This window comes from Fundulus heteroclitus, chromosome 11 (genome assembly GCF_011125445.2).
Source record: "Fundulus heteroclitus isolate FHET01 chromosome 11, MU-UCD_Fhet_4.1, whole genome shotgun sequence".
In the NCBI taxonomy this organism is placed as follows: Eukaryota; Metazoa; Chordata; class Actinopteri; order Cyprinodontiformes; family Fundulidae; genus Fundulus; species Fundulus heteroclitus.
The window spans coordinates 15745453-15768659 of record NC_046371.1 but is presented as its reverse complement, the minus strand read 5'-3'; the positions used below and the strand labels follow the sequence as shown (position 1 = coordinate 15768659).

Below are 23207 nucleotides of genomic sequence, written 5' to 3'. Positions count from 1 at the left end.
AAAAGTCCTAAAGTAAAAATAAATTAACAAACACAAAAGTGATAATGTTATGATAAAAACATCATATTATGAGAATTAAGGGGGAACATTTCCAGAATAATCACAGTTTGCAGAATTATTTCACTCCTGGAGTAATAGGGCCAGGTTAGATTATTTTAATTATTTTTATTCTTTAGGAGAATAAATTCAGGAGAATGAAGCTAAAGGGATACGAAAATAAACTTGTAATATTACAAAAAAGAAATACTACGAATACAAAGTATATTCAGAGATTAAAGTCCCTCTGATACTGTTTAAGTGACTGAGTAACTGCCGATTTGCCACATTTAAGATGGCGGACGCTCTGACGCATCGCAGCATAGGCAGAACCCGCCCAATGACGCGTCTACTCTTATATTATGTCTATGCCAATGATCACTTAGACGGATGGATCGCGAGAAAAATCGTGTCCAACCACAGAGCGCGTACTTTGAACCAGACCGTTATTGACGTCGACAATTAGCCAATAGAAACAGGGGATTTCTTCGTGTGGGCGTCACCAGGAAGAGTTTGGTTACACTTTCCTGTAATGGCGGACCAGACAGAGAGCGAAACTCTTGGGTTTAACGACAGCAGGTCAGATATGAGAAAAATAAGAGTTTACTACAAAAGTGTCAAAGTGTAGCATCAGATGTAGGCGTAGATTTTATATGCACGTGCTCGGTGATGCTTACGACTGAAACGTTTTGCGTCTTTACTTGTGAATGTAGCCACGGAAGCTAACTAGCTTGTAGCTAATTAGCCTTATGTTGCGCCTCTAACACGCGGTAAACAGACGCCTTTCTAATCCTGAACCCACTGTCAAATGCAAAGCCCTGCCTTGTTTTCAAGAGAAACGTGTATTTACCTCCAAAAGTAAATCAGACAGGAAACTAACGTGTAGGTAAACACCAGTATGCTCTGTGTATTGAATGAACTGGGTGGCTGTTAGCATGATTAGCAAGACGCGACATCCCTATGGTTGATTTTTGTTTAGGTTTATCTGTATGACCTGTAGGAATTCAGCATATAAATACGTGGGTTGATTGCATTTCTTTAGCGTGTTTCTGAAACCAAATTACAAGAAACGCATAAAGCAAAACATTTCCACGCACACGTTTGTATTGTGTAGCTTATTTCGGTGTAACACAAATGTGTGTGTATAGCTCTATGGTTTTGCTGTATTGTCTGCAGGTTTAAAACGTTACCAGTCTCTAGTTTGGAAAATCTACACTGATTCATTTAATTCTAATACACTTTAATGCGAAACATGCAAATGCGCTTTAGGTCTACCTATATCGGTTTTAGAAAAATACACTTTACGTTTTTGTTTCTGCTATATTATCTTATAATAGATTCTGGGAAGATAAAGAAATGATCTGCATCGATATGTTTGCAAATTGTCGCTATAGCGTGACTGATTTTGTAGTGATTCGTAGATCGGAGCTTTTGTAGTCAATTTACAATCTCCAATAAAAAAAAATAAAAAATAAAAAAAGACCTGACTTCCTAATACTGATTTTTTTATCTGAATAACAATTTCTCTTGAAGGGATGTTAATACCTTTTTAACTTTCTGGACAATTCAAACATGTATCTGTCTTTACAGACAGATACACATCTGTACATGTAGACTAAAATGGTTATTGGACAGAGGTGTCTATAAATGAAACCCAACTAAAAAGAGTTAAACCATACCTCTTTAGCTCACTTTAAGCTTTTTCCCCCACACACTTGAAAGAGGTAAATGTGCGCCATATCACAGCAGTCAGCATTAAACTACTCTATGTATAAACAGGATTTTACTAATCTGTCTAAACGGAGGCACGTTTTAAACTGCCTTTATCACTTTATATTGTTGTTTTGCACAGTCAGCCTTACTGAGTACATTTATGTAGCTAGCATAGCTAACTTTAAACATTAGTGTCTGTGTATTCCCTTTAGAGCGTTTAGACCTAACCCTGGCTGTTGGATTTCCAAAAGACCTCCCAGTATTACCTAAAACACCATGTACCGTTATGATAAATGACAAATAAAACAGAGAAGCCTTGCTTTGAAACTCTGAGCTGCCTTCTAATAGTTTAAAAGCAGCAGTGTGAATGAACAGCTGGCATGCATCCATAGAACGTAGTTTCCTTTCTGGAAGATTGTTGCACCTTTTGTGTCCCATCTGAGCTCGTCTGCTGAACTCGTTAACACCTCAATAATATGAAAAATGGCAGACCGCCTTCAGCGTTGCTTTGTAGAGATTTGGTGTTCTTAGTATTGTGCCGTGAAGAGCTGCTCCTCGATGCATCAAACCCGTTTACTGTATTGTCATTTATTCTGTGATTGACCAGAATGGCGCAGCAGGCAGCGCGGTTCCGCAGCCCTGCCCCTGCCGCAGCCCCTGCACCGACGCCAGCCCAGACCCCAGTTTTACGAGGCCCCCCGCCGCTCCTTAGGCCACCGCCTCCTCCGTTTGGGATGATGAGGGGACCTCCACCAAGACCCCCGTTTGCACGACCCCCCTTTGACCCAAACATGCCACCCATCCCACCACCGGGAGGCATGCCACCACCCATTGGACCTCCTCACCTCCAGGTGAATGTTTTACATTTGTCTGCAACGTTAGCGCGTTTTTCTATGATGCAGTGTTGGGCTTGCATCACACTAATAGGGTGTTGTGTGGGGAATGTTTTTTATTCTGTGCTAATACATCCGCGTTACACATAAGCTACTACCGTGCCTTAGCCATGTTCTCTCAGTTTCATCATTCTGCCAGTTTTCATTTTCTTGCACCTCTTCGCAAAATCCACAACAAAAACATGATTGTTTCAGCCCTTTTTATGTATTTGTTTTATACTATTCTATAGTCATAGTGTATACCATATGTCAGTCATTAGAATGCAAGTCTAACATGTTATGATAAAGGTTTACATAATGATTGTGTATTATAATTTGAGGTGGTTAATTTTTATCGCTTTGCTTGCCAACAATCAGCAGCAGATGCAATGAAACTAGTTTCTTGTCTGTCACATCGTTATGTTATTCGGTAGTAAAAAAAGCCATTTATTTTCTATGTGAAAGACTGTTGATGCTAGTTATGATTAGATATTTTTAATACAGATTAAAAATCTCCAATCTCTAGATACAGATTATTTTGACATCAGGCAAACCGGTACCCGAAACGCTGGGCCGTTTTTTGTTTGTTTTTTGGTGGGGGGGACTTTTGGCAAATCGCCTAGTCTGTCTGTTGGAAACAAAAATCCATCTTCCTGAGTCCATCAATAAAATGGCTGCTTTATACTTGAAAAACACGTTTACCCCCACATGAATGGACCATAAGCAGACCCCAAATATAATAAAATTAAAATTGAATAAAGTTATGCTCAAAAATATTCTAAACTCTGGCATATCTAGATTTTAAAAAGATTTTCATTCAATCAAGAAGTAGAAAGGAAGAGAAGCAGGCAGCCTTCAAAATATAACCATGTATAAATTTACACGATGGATACAGAAACATAAAGAGAGACAGAATTCCTAGGGGAAACCCTAAATACTTCAAGGCCTTTCTGCTGCAAATTAACTTTCTAAAATTTCTAAACAGCAATATAACATAATATATATATTTTTTACGCCAGGTCATCAATGCAAAGTATCTTCCTGACAACATCTTCTGTTTGATTTATATATTAAATTTAATTTGAGAGAGAGAGAGAGAGAGAGTTCATGTTCATACATGAGTCTTCATGTCAACGCGCACTCGCGCAGCGGTGGCAGGGGGCCAGCTGGAGATCAAACATGGGTTTTTAGACTGTGGGAAAGGAGTTTTATACCAACTTTAAGCGCCTCTACCACAATTAAGAAATAAATAAAAAATTTAATCAATTTAATTTTCAGTGAGTGAAAGCAAAAACCCGGCACTGCTCGGCTGCCCCGTTCTCAGGGGGAAACAGAGCTGTCTCCTCCCGCTCACAGTGACAGAGGCAGACATTTAAAGGGCAAATAGAGCTAAATTAGATGGTTAAAAATACAATAAAAGTTGAAAACTTACTGTTGTTGTTGTTGCCAACCAGTCTGACATTACCAGCCAGTCTGCCAGGGAGGCAGTGGCAACATATGCGCGTCACGTGACGTCAAAGCATGGCGTCTGAATGCGCTAATGGACCGGCATCCATTAGCGCATCGGCCGATACCGATCTGAGACAAAAACGCAAATATCGGCTAAAAATATCGGCCGGCTGATTATATCGGTCAACCTTTAGTTATGACTATAAAAAAAGACTCCACTGGTTGCTTTATCACTTTTTATATTCAGTGTTGATAAAATTGTGTTCGAGGTGTTCCTTAGTGTTAACAGAAATTTATACCAAATGTTTTCTTTTAATCGTTTTTTATTATTCTGTTATCCAGCAAGAAAAAAAAGATATGTAAAAGGCTTTTGCTCTTTCCTCTCTGGTGCTTCTCTCAAGCATATGAGAGAAGGATATGACTTGGCATATTTGACAATCTCTGGCTTTTACACTAATTGATAAATGCGTTTAAGTTTCTCTTTCAATGCCAGCATTATTATTAGTTATTAACTGATTTTTAGACTATTCTATTTGCTGCAATGTCATGTTTTGTTGGGGGTTGTCATTAGCAAAGACTTTGAAAGCTAAATGCCGTGTTGTATCTTTTTCTGCAGAGACCCCCTTTTCTTCCTCCTCCCATTGGCAACCTGCCACCTCCTCCAGGGATGCTGTTTCCTCCGGGAATGCCTCCTGTTCCTGCGTCTGGAAGCCCGGCTCTCACTCCTACAGAGGAAATCTGGGTAGAGAACAAGACTTCGGAGGGAAAGGTAGGATGGGAACTCCCATCAGCATTACACTCTTTTTTTGTTTTGTTTATTAATTTCTAAAAAAGACTAAGGACTTGACTGCAATTATATATTTTTTTTTTCGAAAGGTTACTTGTAAATAAAAATGGCTTAAATCAGCCACCGATGCTTATATAAGGGCTTAAGGACAGGTGTGTTGTTTTTTTTTTGTTACACCACATGTATACAGTTAAACTAGTGAAACACTCTTATTTAACGGTCCTAAATGTTTTGGCTGTGTTCTGTTGAAATTATATAACAATTAAGGGCCATTTGCTCTTTAATAGCAGTGATTGATGCATAATTAGAGAAGATGCGTTCTAATTAATCTAAACAGTGGTCTCTAGATCTTACATCAGTACTTGAAACGGTAAAGATTTACCAACTGATTTTCAACCTTTTCTATAGGTTTGCCCTTCTGATACTGATTTGATTTGCTTTCCAGTTTTTCTTTAAGAACTTTAATTTTAGAGGATGTAAGAACAGCATTAATTCAATTCAATTTCAATTCAATTTTATTTATATAGCGCCAATTCATGAAACATGTCATCTCGAGGCACTTTACAAAGTCAAAATCAGTCAGATTATACAGATTGGTCAAAAATTTCCTATATAAGGGAACCAGTTGATTGCTTCAAAGTCCCGACAAGCAGCATTCACTCTTGAAAGAGCATAGAGCCACTGGGAGAGTCGTCTGCATTGTCCATGGCTTTGCTGCAATCCCTCATACTGAGCAACCATGAAGCGACAGTGGAAAGAAAAACCACCCATTAGCGGGAAGGAAAACCTCCGGCAGAACTGGACTCGGTATGAACGGTCATCTGCCTCGACCGACTGGGGGTTACAGAAGACAGAGCAGAGACACAACAAGACAGATAAACAAGCACAGAAGCACACATTAAAAACATTTGTCGTAAGCTTCACCATTTATAATAGGTTTTTTCCTAAAAAAAACCTTCGAAATGTAAAGAAATGCCCAATAAATACTCAGGTTTTAGAATATGTTTGTAAAGAAAAGTGGGGGAGGGACTTGGTAAGTAAAACAGATTTCACAGATCCCTGCATCTTTCCTAAGCTTGTAAATAACAGATACTTAGTTTATTTTGATTTCTCAGTAAATGCCTCATCTCCTCCTCAGACATATTACTATAACGCCCGGACCAGGGAGTCGTCATGGAGCAAACCGGACAATGTGAAGATAATCCAGCAGTCTGAACTCAACCCTCTCCTGGTAGCGGGGGCTTCAGCTGGTGGTTCGGGGGCAAACGTGGGAGCGAGCGGGGCCGCTAGCAACAACAGCGGCAACACGGCCGCCAGCTCAGCGCCAGCCGCCTCCCCCACTCAGACCCCGGCCTCTACCCCAACCCACACGCTCACCTCCAGCGCAGGCCCCACCACCACCCCCTCACCCTCCGCGACCATCGCAGGTAAACCGCCGAGCTCCAGCCACGCCGGCGTGTTGGCGCACGCTGACGCAAAGCCTAAGCTCCCTCCTTTGCTTTTGTGTTCCTGTTCCTCACAGCCACCGTTGTAGCAGACCTCCCTCCCGTCGCCACAGTGAGTTCGTCTGTTTCCGTGTCGCCGGTCACCGTGGTGACCGTTTCCACGGTGCCGTCACCTGTCACAGCAGTCCAGACGGTCCCTCTGCTGCCAGCGGCCTTGCCTCACAGTGTGGCCCAGCCCACTGCAGCCATACCTGCCTTCCCACCCGTCATGGTGCCACCGTTCCGGGTGCCTTTGCCAGGCATGCACATCCCGCTACCAGGTGAGAGCCACGCCCGCTAGCTGAAAAGCCGGTACTCTAGTGGTTCTGGAATACAGACTGGATTATTGTTTGTTTATTGCTCTGGGTTTCTGGATAAATTATAAATGTTTTTGTCTTGTTTGCAAATGTTGCTTCGTGGCTTATTGTAGAACTGCAGCAGAGTTCTAGAGGTCCTAGTCCCAATGAAACGTTTGGTGCTGGTGCAATACCCTGAAAACATACCCCTAAAGGTTTTTTTTTTTACATTGCATTCAAAAACTTCCTTGTATTTTATGTAGGGCTGAACAATTAATCGCATTTTCAATATAAACGCGATTTAAAAAAAAAAACAATTTCTAAATCGCAGAGGTCTGCAATTTTTGGTTATGTAACAATTAGTGAATTAGACACGTCCATTAGGCGTCAGTAAAATGTTTGAAGTGGGTTTGCCTCCACATGGAAAGGAAGACAGTTGCAGCAGTGAGATAATCTAATTTTATTACTTGTTTTAGAGTTTGTATAATCATACATAGCATTAAGTACTGGTCAATCAGTTTAATACATTGACTTGCTTGTTGGTTGCACTTTATGTTCAACAAAGATTGATCAATTAAAAGCTGTTCTCTTGAACAATATTCTGATTTATAAAAACATTAAAAGTTGTTTGTTTTAAATAGTCCTTGTTTACAAACATCTTTATCTAGAGGCCATTTTTGTTGCTTGTGGTTAATGCAGAAAAAAGTCAAAATTGCAATTTTGGCTGAAATATATTTTCAACCAAACGCAGAACGCAATCATTTCTGCACCTAGTTTAGATGCTGTGGGTCTTTTAGCAACTAATCCGCACGGAGAGGAAACAAATTGATTTGTTGTTTTGTATATGTTTAAAAAGACATGATAAATTAAATCACAATATTAAGATAAAAAATCGCAATTAGATTATTTTTTTTAAATCGTTCAGCCCTAATTTTATGTAATAAAACAACACAAATTATTGTACCGGATGGGGGAGTCTAGTTTTCAGAAAGAATTTAAGTAAAAATGCTTTATATTCAGACCTTTTTTTTTTATTTCCTCTGAACAACATCCAGTACAACTTGTTGCCTTCAGAGGTCTGCAAATTGGAAAATAGTCAAGTTGCGTATTTTAGTCTGAATATCAAGTCTTCAGCAGGGGACAGGGAAGGTGAATGAAGGAAAGCACAGGGCAATCATGTCCTGTTAGAGGCTGCTAAAGGGTTAAGATTGAGGCGAGCCTCCAATAGGACGACAACATACAGGCCGAGCTACAGTGAAATGGTTTAGATCCTGTTGGAATGGCCCAGTCAAAGTCCAGTACCCATATTCACACAGATTCCTAAGACTAAAAATGGTTCTTAGTGACATTTTAAGGTTGGTTCACACGGCAGGATTTTTAAGCCTGATTTTCACCCTGATCTCCCGCTTCCAAGAGGCGGCGATTATCGGCGTGTCTCTAAAGAGATCATCCTGCTGTGTTTGGTGTGTTGAGAGCGATCGGTTCCGCTCGGAAGATGTGGGGACCGCTCCGACCTCAAATCAGGGACATTGATCATGTTGGGTTGTTTTGCCAGTGTGCGGCGTCCTTTTTGTCCTCTGAGGACAAATGAGCACGCAGCCTGTTGAATGTGGCGTGTAGCCAATCAGAAAGCGAGGTGAGGGATTCCCAGAGAGAAACAACAACAACTCGCCTCCATTTCTTAGTGCAGCAAGGATAGAGGCCCCGGTCACGCTTCTTTAACCAGCGCCTTTTGTTTTTATGTTTTTTTTCTGTTAAAATTGGTCCACAAAATATCACCATTATTCTTCCTGGTCGTCTGTATTTATTTACTCTGAACCCACGTTTGATCTTGAGAGGATTCGCAAGATTTCCCGACTGACATCTGAAGGATCTTAAGCTAAGTCCGTTCGTGTGTGTTGTGCTCGCCGTCTGACCACACTCTGTACGGGCTAATCTATTTTATCTAGGAATTTCTTTATCATTACATGTGGCGTCTCTCAGGTTTTGAAAATCGGCCGACCTTTTTAAAATCCTGCCGTGTGAAGCACCCTTTAGAGAAAATCTTAGAATTTCTAAGAAAATTCTAAGATTTTTCCTAGAATTTTACCTTGACAAAATAAGTTATTCACAAAGCATCTTCGCCTAAACAGTGGAAATAAGCACATAAACTTCTTTAACAATCATACATATATAATATTTAGATGAGAGAAACTTTATAATTCCCATAGGGGGAACTTAATTAGTTTCAGAGGCCCTTCGGGTTGAATGGATGGAGGACAAAAGAATAACAGAACATTTTTGGATAATCACGAATAATAATTGAAGAAACGTACAAAGAATATATATATAAAAAGAGGTTAGAATGTATTTTCTGTACTGCATGATAATTTTAGTAGCTTAAATGGTAGGGCTGTGCATAAAAATCGATATAAAGATTAATATCAATATTTTTAAAAACGATTTAATATCGATATTCTGGCTTTCAATATCGATATACCTCCCAACCTCTAGGGGGCGTTATCACAGCGCAACCATTACAGTTCACAGCGAAGGAGAGCAAGTGAGACGAATTTGTGGAACGGCCGACAGGATTTTAGAAGCTCCTTTGTCCCTAAAATCAGATGTTTGGGCACATTTTTGGTTTCTGTGACACGTTAAATGCATTGAAGCAAATGCACTTTATTTTCCTGTTAATATGTCTGTGATCAATAAATAGAACATAAACATAATATTTGGCTGATTTTGGTTATTGAATCACTGAGCATTAATTCAAAGTAATAAAAATCGATATTGAAATCAAAGCAAGCTGAGCTATGTATCGAGAATCGTACCGTATCGGCTCATCCTAGATGATACCCAGCCCTATTAAATGGTTGGTGTGTAAAAGCACGAAGACGTGCAAAATAAAAGACTCCTTGATCTGCAGCAATGCGTTTTAAACTCACTCTGTATTTGTGCCGTGATCCGGGGACTAATTTACATTTCAACACTCCTCCTCCCAGAGATAAATGGACAGGTGTGCTGCTGTTTAGTTGTTTTTTTTCCATTTTTTCCCTCCATTTCATGTCGGTCATTTTGTCAGATATGACCGCTTCATACAAGCAGGCAATCCCAGTCAAATGCTGACGGGTGACTGCGCATTAATATCAAAAGGATAAGGTAGTAAAATGACTGCTGAGTTAAAATAAGCAAAACAAAATATTGAGGCGGTTCTAAATGACGTGCTTTAAAACATTTTAATGCTGTGACAATACGTTTTGCTAGTTTTCATCATAATGTCGACACACATTTAATTTCTCTCCTTGCATTACTAGGAGCTCATCTGTGTTGTTTTTAAAGCTCTAAAAAGACAGCGTCACACCTCCTCGCTAAGATAAAAATTTCTGTCATCTCCTCGTTCAGACTGGCTCTCAGCAGCGATCCGAATCGCTAAGCTAGAACTCCTAGGTGGGAATTTTTAGGCTAAGATGGGAGCTCTATGGGAGCACTCTTTGTGAAAACAGGTACAGACCTCAATCTGATTGAGAATCTGTGGAAGTACTTGAACAATAATGTTCACAAACGACCTCCACCCAACATGACAGGTCTTGAGCTATTTACCAAGAAACATGGGCAAAAAAAATCTAACTTCAGCGGAGTGCTGGCTCTGAGGGCCGAATGCAGTTAGGTGCTGCACTATTCAAGTTTTTTGAGTCGGAAAAGATTTTAAGTGGTAATTTTTGTGTTGCTCGATGACATAAAATCTCAAGAGAATACTTTAGATTTTTTTATTATTTTTTTTTTTGGAGTGTGAGAAAACGAGTAAGTGCACGAGGTCCGGATAAGGCAAGGCGCCGCAGATTTCAAAGTTGTTGTTTTTTTTTTTTTGTTTTTTTTTTTTTTGTTTTGGGCAGGCATTCCTTAGCCTGAACAAAATTAACCAGGTAGCCAGCAACTGTGGTATCTAGTTTCTCTTGGTCTAATATAAAATGGGAAAACGGCCCCTTCGTGTTGTTTCAGTTGCTTTGTAAGAATTAAATTATGTTTAATCCCTGTCACATAGGAGGGGATGGCTTTTTAGCTGATCATGACGTTTATATTATATATATATTAATTTGTTTATTTTTTACGCTGCAATGTACTTAGGTGTAAATTAAATAATGTCACAGATTCAGAAATAGGACATAGTGCCTTTTGACACCCGTTTTTCCGACTAGGGGGTACCGCACACTTTTTGCACATCATGGTAGCTGATGCCCAGTGTCCTGCTGTGTTCAATCCCCATGCTTGCTTGTCCGTTGTTCTTGCAGGTGTAGCAATGGTGCAGATAGTAGGTGCTCCCTGTGTAAAGGCAGGCCCCGGCGCCAACGGTAAACACCCAGCCGCTCGCCTCTCAGATCAACAGTAGATGGCATGGTAGTGAATGACGTCCACATGCATCCGGTGGTATAAACATGGGGGTCGTTTAAAACCAGTAGCATGGTGTTGAATGCAGTGACCATGACACATTCGGTTTACAGTGGTGACCATTCCAGCCGAAAGAAGCAGAACATGCAGCTTCAGTGTGATCATTTCTCATTAAAGTTGAGTTTGCTGATCTGTTTTAATCAGATTTATTCTTTTTTTTTTTTTTTTTTTTTTTTTTACATATTTATATATATGTTTTTAAAGTTATTTTTTACTAATGACAGCCGCCATGTTGTTTTTCTACCATCCCTGGGTTCAAAGCAGGACCTACAGGGAAAAACAAAAATCCTTGCGCTCCCATAAGACCATTTTTAGGTTTTGAAAGGTGTGTCGTCCATGGGGCGAACCTCGACAGTGTGGCTGCTTTTCATCTGCTGCGATTAGCATCTATGTAGACCGTTTCATGTTGTTGGTTGTCAGGAAGAGTCCTTTCTTAGACAGGTGTGTAGTGACAGAAGAGAAGCCATCTGTGTCCCATTAACACCAGCTGTTGTTGCCTTGTAGCACATAATTCGGGCTTTGTGTTGTGGTTGTCGTCTTCTGTGGCATGGTCGTGCGTGTGTGTTTACTCCTTGTTTGTTTGTTCATTTGGGCTTTGTTCTTTGTCAATTAGTTGTTTATAGTGAAGGTGCCTTTTTTAAATTGAGTAATTTTCTTCTACAAATACCCTCTAGGTGATATTTTTTTATGCAGAGGTTGCCCCTAAAGTTTCTACATACATTCTAGAAAGCCCAGTGCAACTAGAAAATGAAGTGTTCAAGAGAGTGTTTAACAAATTTAAAAAATCAGATATCACCCAATGCATTGCAGTTTCTGTAAGACGTAGAGAATAACTAAATTACGGATGTTTTTCTTTGTGTGTGTTGTTTGTTTTTTAACAACAGGCATGCTCCCTGGCATGGGTCCGCCTTTAGTTTCCATGATGCACCCGCAGCTGACTCTTTCGCCGGCTCCCGCTTCCATAGCCGGATCGCTGCAGCTTCCCGAGTGGACCGAGTACCGGACAGCCGACGGGAAAACGTACTACTACAACAACCGGACGCTGGAGTCCACCTGGGAGAAACCGCAGGCTCTCATAGAGAAAGGTAGGAACTTGTGACATAGTTTGGTAATCTGCTATCTAAGCCTGTAAATAACACACATGGACGCGGAAAGAAATGTGTGTAAATATTGTAGTATTTAGAAATTAAGATTTTTATATAAATCTAGCTGGAATATGTGCCATATTAAGGAACCTTTTTAAAATGTATTTCTCTATAATGAGTTTAGAAAGTTGCAGGAATGAATTTGTGGAAGGTTTATTAACGTTTTCTGAAGTGTCTTGTATATTCCCAGCATACTAACCACAAGCTTGTGGAAATTTTAGGTCTTCCATTAATTATATCCTTTTTATACTGCACTTATTTTTTTTTGGAAGGGGGTGGTGGGATTGCATTGATTTATTATTTTAATGTATCTTTAAACGGGTATGGTGGAATCATAACACCTTATTAGACGCTAGGGCTGGACGATAATTCAATAACAACATATATATCGATCGATAGAAAAAATGGGTCAATAAAAGGTTCAATAGAACAACAGAATGCATTCTAGCCTATCATGCAGATTAATACTACAGTCATTGCATCCTCCCAGCCAATCACAAACACAGACCTAGGAACGCTCGTCACTAAGCTCCGCCCCCTTCAAAGGGTTCAGAGAGCACGCGTTTTTTTTTTTCTTTTTTAAAAACTTGCAGTTTTTGTAAAAAGTTGGTTGAATAAAGGTTTGATTTTGAATTCAATGTTTGTGTGTTCTGTATCTAAAAATAGGTTGCTAAGCAACAGCATAAAATGGTCAGAGCTGTACTTAAAATGTTTTTTGAATTTGTTGATAATTATTGATATCGATCAATATGATTTCTATTTTATCGATGTGCTTTTTTTCTGTATCGTCCAGCCCTATTAGACGTCGTTCAGATAAGGAACTAAAGTCGTTTAGATCCGTTAAGCAATCCTTCTCAGGACACAACGAGGGATCACCTGTTTGAACACAAATATTATCTTGATGCTTCACTGTTTGTAGACGTAGGGAATAGACACTTCTAGGTCGGGCTGCACAGTATTATAGAATCTTCTGATACTATTGGGAAATATTCTGATGACCATATCCGTTGCAAAATGTGCCTTTATTGTCCTCTCCTTGCATTACTCTGTGACCTTTAGCGTTTTTGGGGAATGTGATTTGTGTCCGCCGTTTTCTGTTGCCATGAGGCTCTGTCCAACCAGCAAAATATCACATTAATATGAGAAATGGGAGTTCATAAACACCTGCTGGATTTTAGCCAAGAATTTTTCACTGCAAACAGTCCTTTGTGATCTGAATATTGCACACGTGTATCGCAATGATGATATATTTGCAATGCATTGTGCAGCCTTACTAATAAGTAATTTAAAACAATTACACAGCCATTTTATAAACATAACTTTTTTTGTCTAAAGGTTTTAGCAAACTTTAATTAATCATGGAGGTACCGGACACTGTTTTGGTGACTGTGTTTTCTGTACTGTGATCTTCTTTTCGATGCCGTTGTCGTCGTAATGTAAAATGTCTCAATCCCAAAGAGTTGCAGTGAGTTTCCGGTCCACTCGTAATTTCACTCAGTGTTACGTGTTTGAGTAAGGTGCCCCTAACAGCAGATGTTGTACTGCTGTGCTGCTTTACAGGATAAAATCTTTAGTGTCTGTGCGCTGACACTGAACTGTGGGAAGTTATGCAATATTTATTCTTGTTTCCTTCTTTAATGTTGTATTTTCTGAGCTTGTAATATTGATTTAATATAAGGCTATTTGTGCAAAAGATTTAAGAAAAAACGAGACTCTGAGGAATCCCAACCATCTTAATATCTGAAACTTAAAGCAGTTTAAATTACATCAGTGGCTCTGTTGACCTTTTTGCTCATTTATTTGCATAGAAATTTAGATTGGATCATTAAGGACAGATTTTAAGTCCGGGTTTGAAAGATTTATCTAATTTCATCTGTACAGCCAGGAATGATGTTGCTTACGATGTATGAAAAAGTTCCTATTGTTTCTTCAGTGCCTATTTAACCGCTGTGTATTTCTCTCTGTTTTTAGAAAAAGAAGCAGAAAAGGCCAAAGAAAGGATGTTGCAGGCTGAAGCTGAGGCGATGGAGATGGAGGAGGAGGAGCTCAAAATGGCAAACGCTAATAATGAGAAGGAGGTCGGGAAAACATTCCAAATTGGTATATTAGAATAAAATGCAACCAAAACATGTAAATGGGTACTGCACTGCAGTTTATTGCTTAAACAACCTAAATTTACTCAACAAACATAATTTACAGGCTAGAAATGCACACAAGATGAAAACTAGCTGAAGAGTTTATAACCTGTTTCCCTGTCATTGTTTGTCAAGGAACCCAAAGAGGAAGAGATGACGGAGGAAGAAAAGGCAGCTCAGAAAGCCAGGCCTATAGCCACCAACCCTATACCCGGCACACCTTGGTATGCATACCCTAATATCGTTTCTTATTATTGCAAGACTGGGGGAAAAAAATCCAAAATAACTAAAGCAGAAATCTTTTTCCTTTTTAAATCAGGTGTGTGGTATGGACGGGGGATGACCGGGTATTTTTTTACAACCCGACAACACGGCTGTCCATGTGGGACCGCCCCGAAGAGCTGGTCGGTCGATCTGACGTGGACAAACACATTCAGGAGCCGCCGCACAAACGAGGTCTGGAGGACAGCAAGAAGACAGGTGTGGAAAAGCATGCTTGTTTAAAAAAAAATCCAGCTTTAACCTGTGACAAAAAAAAATGCAATTTTAGCAGCTTTTATATTAAACAAGTTATTTCAATGTGCTCAGGTGTCAAGGAGGAGCCAGAGGCAGCGATGGCCACTGAAGATAGCCCGGATGAGGAGCCAAGCAAAGCCAAAAAGAGAAAGTAAGTCTACTCATGCTTGAAAGAAAACATTCTCATCCTCCCTTTTAAAATATGAACCTTTCTTTACCCTTCTGTTGTTTTTATTCTGCTTTGAACCACTAGTTTGATTTATTCTTCTTTGAGCACATGTTCCCCTTGTGATTGTTTTGATTTCAACCCCAACAGGAAGGAAGAAGCAAAGGAGGCAGACACTGAGAAAGAGGCAGCCATGGAGGCAGAGCTCCGAGCGGCCAGGGAAAGGGCTGTGGTGCCCCTAGAGGCCAGGATGACCCAGTTCAGAGACATGCTGCTGGAGAGAGGGGTAACACACCTTATGTGCAGTAAATCACTACATGTCCCATCACGTTTTAAATTATTTGATACAACCAACTTGTTATCAACTCGTTAAAATACAGCAGTTTTGCTACAATGGGAATCTCAGTCCGTCAAACTTTATCTGTAGATCGCTTGTCATTTAAACAATTGTTGAGAAAAGGGCTTGACGGTGGTTTCAGCAGATGTACAGGCTTTAAAAAGTTGTACTAGAAATGATCAAATTAGGCAGAATAAAATGAGTAAATAAAGGAATAAATAAATTTTCTCAGTGAGAAAACAGGAAACAACTTTGAAATCAATAAAGACGCAAAAAAAACCTAAAGCATTAACTTTAAGCTGAAATAGAAAGTTCAAATTAAAATAAAGGATAATAAATCCAATGCAGTCAACAGATAATGTAATACTTGCCCGAGTTTTTAAATAACTAAAATGAGAGATGTAAATTAGTTTCAAGTGGAAAGCCAAACTGACTAAATGATTATCTTTGCCTTGAAAAATATTTTCAGCTCCTCTTTAATCAGCTTGTTGCCAGTCTAAGTTGTGCATTCAATTTTTATGGCTGTGAGTTAAACATCAGTCTTGCCCAGATTCTGCAGCAGAAATATTTTCTCCTATTCATGACTTTGATATCACAGCACATCTAAAAATGGTATAATGGTTGGTGGTATAAAGCCGTGTTGCAGTGAAAATGAACACCGCTTCCTGAAGACTAGACGTGTAAATTAAAAATGGCGGCACGGCAAATTGAGCCTCGGGGAACGTCACAGTTAAAGCTGCGACCTTCTGCTAAACAATGTCTTAAATTCACCAGATATTTTCTATCAGTGAGGCAAGAGTGGAGGAATCAACTCAATTTATTAGATCTATGGCAGAGCGGGGCGATGTGAACAAAACAAAATGTTTCAGTGTTGAACAGTTTTGATAATTATATCAGTTTAAACTTAAACTAATTAAAAGAAGAATCAGAATCAAGTTTAATCGCCAAGTAGGTTTGCACTTACAAAGAATTTGACTTGGTGTTGATGGTGCAGATAAAAAATAAGAATACAGTAAAATAAGAAGTAAAAGGATACATACACGGAAGCTGTATATATCCTTTTACTTCTTATTTTACTGTATTCTTATTTTTTAGTAGAAGTAGTTGAACATTAATAACTACTACTTTTTTTTATTGTCCTTTGACTCAAAAGTAAAACACTTAAACTCCCTGAATAATTGTAGGACTTTTTGGAATAATGACGACACTAACTCACATTCAGTATACTCATGTACAAATACCATTTGCAGTACTGTTTAAAAGTGTAATTATATTTAAGAAAACACTAAAAATATAGTTCTTACTACTGCTCTCTTGTCCATCTTGTATTAAACATTTAACCTCCACACGCTGCCATTATAGGCCACATGTATCGTCTCGTTGAATTTTAAGGTCTTTTTTTTATCACTGGAATTGGCCTTTTCTTGTCTTGATACGTTATAGAAATTGTTCAGTTGCATTAATTGACAGGATTTTTCTCAGTACGGTTGAAGCTGAGTTTTCTGTGTACTAGCAGTGTTGTTTGTCCTGCTTATAGGTGTCTGCGTTCTCAACTTGGGACAAAGAGCTTCATAAGATCGTGTTTGACCCACGCTACCTTCTGCTCAACCCAAAAGAAAGAAAACAGGTTCGTTTTTCCCCCCCTTTTTCATTCATCTTTATCTACTCAGCGTTTGTCTTTTACTTTTTAATCATTCAATCCTCATTTTGTAATCTTCAGGTTTTTGATCAGTATGTGAAAACACGAGCTGAAGAGGAGAGGAAGGAGAAGAAGAACAAGCTCATGCAGGCCAAAGATGATTTCAGGCGGATGATGGAGGATTCCAAGCTCACGCCCAAGTAAAGAAACCTTCCTTTGGTAGTTTCTGAAGATGCTTGTAAAGCCTTTTATTGGTTTGTTCAACAACCAATAGTGGATATTCAGTTATAAATAAGTGAAAAAGGTTATGGGCCTTGGTACATTTCTGCAACAATAAACATAAGTGACGCTGCTTTCCTGCTCTGAATTCTTTTCCAGAACAACATTTAGCGAATTTGCCATGAAGCACGGGAGAGATCCGCGATTCAAGGCCATCGACAAGATGAAGGACAGGGAGGCTATTTTTATCGAATTTATGACCGCCATGAGGAAGAGAGACAAAGAAGACTCCAAAAGCAGAGGAGAGAAGGTACTAAACCTAGGCTCTGATTCTCTTCTTATAACACTGCTCTTTAATATGCTTTATTCAAAACTGCAGTGCTTTTGAAATAAGTTGTTTTCTGTAGTCTTGTAAAAAAAAAAAAAAACTGATTTTTTTTTTTTTTTTTTTTTCTTCCCTAATTGAGCACAGTTTATGTTAAAGATAATATAGTAAAGAATCATTATTTCTTTAACTACAACAAGTCAGTCAGGTTTAGACCAGCCAAAACTATTTTTTTATTTCCTGATTAATCTAAATAACAAATTTCCCACTTAATATTAAAGGTAAGTCTGACTCACCTCAGCCTGATGAAAGGTCATTTATTTGGGTGTGGATGTGAGACTGCCTCCGGTTACAGATTATTTATTTATTTTCTAATTAATGTCTAGATGAAAAAATTGCTGGGCCAAAAATTGAGCCTTCAGGTACTCCACAGTAAAGGTAATATTCCACTGAACAATTTGACTAAACATTTTTTACCAGCGAGATTAAACTCAATGTTGTTTGTCCTATTTATTCTAAACAGTGACAAGTGGCATAAACCAGACCAGATATCTTAACTTGCTTGGATGTAGATGAGAAACCATCTGCGGTTGTTAAGTTTAAAAGTTATTTTGCGTACTTTTTACATGATTAAATTTGGCACCTCCTTAACACAATGAGTGAGCTCTATTAGCAGAGGTTGTGCACACATGGAGTTTCACTTTGGCTCAACTTTACTCTCAATGACGATATTTTAAATATAAACTTAAAAAGAATTGTTGGGAAAGTAAAAAAAATTTGGGGTAAATATTTAAAGTGTTTTTATAGAAGAGGAAGCAATAATCAACCATAAGCCCTGATTATTGTCTTTAAAGTTTCTCTAACCATGTATTCAGGGGTGTTTAGTATCAGATTGTCTAAATTTACAGATTGGAAATAATGTGTGGGAATGTTGTTTTTTTTTAATTGCTGTCGGATCGTCATTAATCCCTGGTTCCCTTAGGCCAGGGGTCTGCAACGTTTACAGTCAAAAGAGCCATTTTGCCTACAGTCCACTTGAATTAAACTCGTTCAGAGCCGCAAATGTTGCGTGGGTTTTGAAAAAAAGACAAGTTATAATTTGTGATAAAGATCTACTGTAGGAAATATGTTGTCATCGTTAAAGAAACGCCATTTTATGTCTATTTTGAGGTTTGAAAAAATAGGATGGATGGAATGTTGATATTTGTGGATGATGATATAAAAAAAAAATCATAGTTTCCAACACAATGAAAAAATATTGATTTAAAATTAAATCTTACTGGCACTTTTAGCATCATTCTGTTGTGAAAAAGTTACTAAAACCTGTATTTATTATTATTACTACATTTAAATACCATAATAAAAATATTATTTGTAGCCAAAGTTATTAAGAGCCACTGTGGAAGGTCCAAAGAGCCACAGGTTGCAGACCCCCGCCTTAGGCTGTCTCACTTTTAAACTTTGCAGAACATCCAAACCTCCTCTGCTATTAATGCCACCAGCTTCAAGTACTCCCATCCCATTCGTCTTCTTCGTAGCTCATTAAACAGAGAAGCAGGACCTTTGTGTTTTCTTTAGGAACTGCATCTCAGACCCTGCAACCAACCAACCGCACCCCCTGACACGTCTGGGCCACGAGTTTAATCTTTGTTTCCTCTCTCTGCTCAGGTTAGGCAGGACTTTTTCGACCTCCTAAGTGACCAGCACGTAGAGGGCAATCAGCGATGGAGCAAAGTGAAAGAACGGCTGGAGACCGACCCGCGATACAAGGCCGTGGACAGCTCGGCCCTCAGAGAGGAGCTTTTCAAGCAGTTCATGGAGAAACAAGCCAAGGTGTGGGCCGCTGTCTTTAAAACCGTTTTAGGGGAACAAAGATAACTTAAGATATTGCAGTTAGATCTAAAAATGCTGAGTTGTTTTTTTCCCTTATCCATCCGCTGTAAGGTAATAAGGTCGTGTGTGTTCCCCCACAGAATGTGGACATTGAGAAGGAGCGAGAGCTGGAGCGGCAGGCTCGCATCGAGGCCAGCCTCAGAGAGCGGGAGCGGGAGGTGCAGAAGGCCCGCTCCGAACAGACCAAAGAGATCGACCGAGAAAGGGAGCAGCACAAAAGAGAGGAGGCCATCCAGAACTTCAAAGCCCTCATGTCCGATATGGTGAGGCGCGCCGCGGTTTCTGTCGTCTGCGTTATGAAAGAGCGATCTCCGTTTTCAGGTCTCTGTGTTTCATACACGTTTGCCCCCTCCCTCAGGTGCGCTCCTCAGACGCAGCGTGGTCGGACACCCGCCGCAACCTGCGGAAGGACCATCGCTGGGAGTCGGCGTCTCTGCTGGAGAGGGAGGAGAAGGAGAAGCTGTTCAACGAGCACGTGGAAGCCCTGGCCAAGAAGAAGAAGGAGCAGTTCAGGCAGCTGCTGGACGAGACCAGCATGGTGAGGAGTTAAAACATGAGGCAGGAAAATGTGAAAAATGTAAGGAGAACATCTACGAAGGTTACCAGGCTGAGTTAATCTCTTTTTATTTTATTTTTTACGTATGAAACGGCTTATTTAAAATGTTTTTTTTTTTTGCAGATCACACTGACAACTTCATGGAAGGAGGTGAAGAAAGTCATCAAGGATGACCCGCGCTGCATTAAATTCTCCTCCAGTGACAGAGTAAGGGACTTTTCAGCATTTATTTATGTGAACCAAAGTGCTGTTATGTGACGTTTTGTGCCCTTACCTCCGTCTGCAGAAGAGACAGCGAGAGTTTGAGGACTACATCAAGGACAAATACATCACGGCCAAGGCTGACTTCAGAACCCTGCTAAAGGAGACAAAGTTCATCACTTACAGGTCTGTTGGCTCAGCAGGAAGCCTTTACACGTCATAGAGGAGAGAAAACGGTGACTGTGCTGAATGCATGGATCAATTGTCTTTTTTTTAAGCAATCTGTTTATATATGGCATATTTCACAGGTAATTGCTTCCCAGTAATATGTGTTATTAAGAAAACATGACGTTGCAATAATACTTTTGAATTGATCAGTTGTAACTGATATAGTCCTCCGTTGAGATGGGATCCAAATCTTTTCTTAGGGCTGGGCGATAAATCGATTTCATCGATTAATTCGAATTTACAATTCTTTAAGATTTCATTTTTGGAAAATCTGGATTTTATTTTGCCAATACACTCATTGGGTTTCCATGAAGAGAACAGCATGTGATGCTGAATATATGTTTAGGCAAATATATTGTCAAAATATTGTTAAGTGGAAACTTTTTTTTACCATAATACAAGGTACTTCATTTACTTATTTACTTTTTTTTTAACTTAGTTTGAAGTTCACAAGTGCAGTAAAGCCTGTTCTTAGCTCAATGTGTAATACAACTAGCAGCAAATGTTTTGTTATATTTTCATTGTTTATACTATCACGGCTGCCATCTTGTTTTACAAGCATGTTTCACAGCTTGTTATTAGTTGCACTTTCAATTCAGGTCAACTCCCTGACAAAATGCTTGACATAAAAAGCAAGGTTTTAAAATAATTTCTTTAATTTCTTTTTATGAAACAAAAAGGAGGAAAAAATCGATTAATCGGATTTGGTATGATAAAATCGGAGATTTATTTTTAATCCATATCGCCCAGCCCTATCTTTTCTTTACTCTTGTTCTTTTCCATCATCATAAACCACTATTCTCCTCAGGGTTGCTGTTTAAAGATCAGGAGCTCATCCATTCAAAGCTCTAAAACCTTAAAATTTTTTTTTTTTTAAACTCAATATAAGGGACTTTTAACCACTGATGAGAGATAAACACAGGAGCCATGTGTGTCAGCTAGTCAGGGGCACGCTGACCAGTCCTCCAATGGTTTTCTTTGTTAAAATAACTAAAAATAATTTCACGGTTATTTACAATAAATTAAAAAAAAATTGTAAACTGGAAAAAGTCAAAATTAAATAAGTAAATAACATTTTATTTAAATTTATAAAAAAATTATAAATAACATTTATTTTATTAAATAAAAAAAATAAAATTAGTCCAAATTAAATAGAAGTTCTGACAAGCAATCAAGATTCCTTAAAGGAGCAGTACACCTTCACATCTAAGATGTTAAATTCATTCATACTTAAAGGTTTTGTCTAAATATATTGTAGAAAATGTGTTTGAAGGCGGTTTCTATAAGAGGAAGGAGATACAGACCAGGAGCAAAGCTGCTGCCTTTTTATGTTCCACATTATTTCTGTGGTTCTAACGGTGCACCGCTCTGCTTCCTCCTCTCAGGTCTAGAAAGCTGATCCAGGAGTCGGACCAACACCTGAAAGATGTGGAGAAGGTCCTCCAGAACGACAAGCGGTACCTCGTCCTGGAGTGCGTGCCGGAGGAGCGCAGAAAGCTGATCATGTTCTACATCGAAGACCTGGACCGCCGCGGCCCTCCTCCTCCTCCCACCGCCTCCGAGCCGACGCGGCGCTCCACCAAGTGACCAGCTTCATCGCCGTCAGGGCCGTGGTCCTACTCCTCCCCGCCCCTCCCTTTGGCCAGAGCATGACGTCCCCCCCAGCACCTCCTGAACCCCAGCCTTCAGGCTGGCCTTGCAGTGTTATTGCTGGGGGGCTGAATTGCTTAGAGATGAATGGTTACGGTCTCTGTGTTTACGTCGCCTCCTCATCCCGCATTCACAGCTGTGAACGGAGGTCACCTGACCTCCTGGCCGCTGTTTACCTCCTACCTGTGATGGAGAGAGGGAAGACGACGAGGCTGTCTGAGCAGCCACACAGATGTAAGATAGCCGATGTAAATGAAGACGCGTGTGCGAGGATGAGTGTGGCGCGCGCATGTTTAAATATGAGTATACGTTGGAGGCGTCCTTAAGCCTTACAGCTCCACTGTGCCAGTCACTCCATCTGCGGCGCAGCGCGAATGTTAGTTTCAGCTCAGTGGTTTATTTCAGTGTCGCAGCAGTTTCTCTGTTGAATAAAATAAAAGCAACGTCCACTGTTTTTCAATATGAGCTGCTGTTGGGTCGTTCTTTTTTTCTTCTTCTTTTTTTACCGCCTGTCTTTGCTTGAAATGCTTATTATTGGTTTGGTTTTACTCACACACGTGCAGTCAGGTTATTACAGATATAACAGCTTTTAAAGGTGTTTCCTGTTTTCAAAATCACTCAAAATACAGTTCAGATTAGCTGGAGTTCAGATGGGAAGATTTTGTTTTAGTGGAATCCTAATATTACTGAAACCGGTACAACCAAATCCGCTTTAATTACTTTTTTTTTATGTTTTGACATGGGGGGGCGGGGGATAAAAAATGTTTGTCTGCCATCAAGAAACGCTTGAGGTGGATAATAGAAGAGGGGTATGTATAAAATACAACCCCGCACTTTTCAGCACCAACCGTGACATTTGTGATTGGTCGAAACGTGTTACGTCACATTATGTTGCCGGACGTACGCTCGTTCAATAGTAGCTCCGCTCCTTTTCATGTCGCCGGGGCTTAATCCAGCTAACTTTACCACGGATAACAATCTTTAACAAAACGGCTGAATATTCGTCTTATGTATCTTTAACAAGACAAGATTTCATTTACTTTAGCTTTAGGATTATATAGGATGAAAATGGCCGCGACTTGTTAAACAACAAATCAACCAATAGCCAAATTCTTAAAAAATGGTATGTCAT

At 39.6% G+C, this 23207-nt stretch overlaps 1 protein-coding gene across 4 annotated transcripts; it reads left to right on the top strand.

Moving 5' to 3' along the window:
* Positions 1 to 510: 510 nt before the first annotated feature.
* Positions 511 to 22540, top strand: tcerg1b (transcription elongation regulator 1b (CA150)). 4 transcript variants are annotated; one of them, XM_036142953.1, is made up of 21 exons: positions 511 to 615; positions 2357 to 2600; positions 4687 to 4839; positions 5996 to 6284; positions 6380 to 6622; positions 10909 to 10968; positions 11950 to 12150; positions 14182 to 14288; positions 14481 to 14569; positions 14665 to 14825; positions 14934 to 15012; positions 15178 to 15313; positions 16902 to 16991; positions 17085 to 17203; positions 17382 to 17532; positions 19216 to 19380; positions 19521 to 19703; positions 19799 to 19978; positions 20120 to 20203; positions 20283 to 20383; positions 21811 to 22540. In XM_036142953.1, the coding sequence occupies exons 1-21, from the start codon at positions 569 to 571 to the stop codon at positions 22010 to 22012; spliced, it is 3084 nt and encodes a 1027-aa protein (XP_035998846.1). In that variant the 5' UTR covers positions 511 to 568; the 3' UTR covers positions 22013 to 22540. The 4 variants fall into 4 exon arrangements, with proteins under 4 accessions (XP_035998846.1, XP_035998847.1, XP_035998844.1 ...); XM_036142954.1 differs by lacking the exon at positions 10909 to 10968; XM_036142951.1 differs by having other exon boundaries at positions 14665 to 15012.
* Positions 22541 to 23207: the final 667 nt, after the last annotated feature.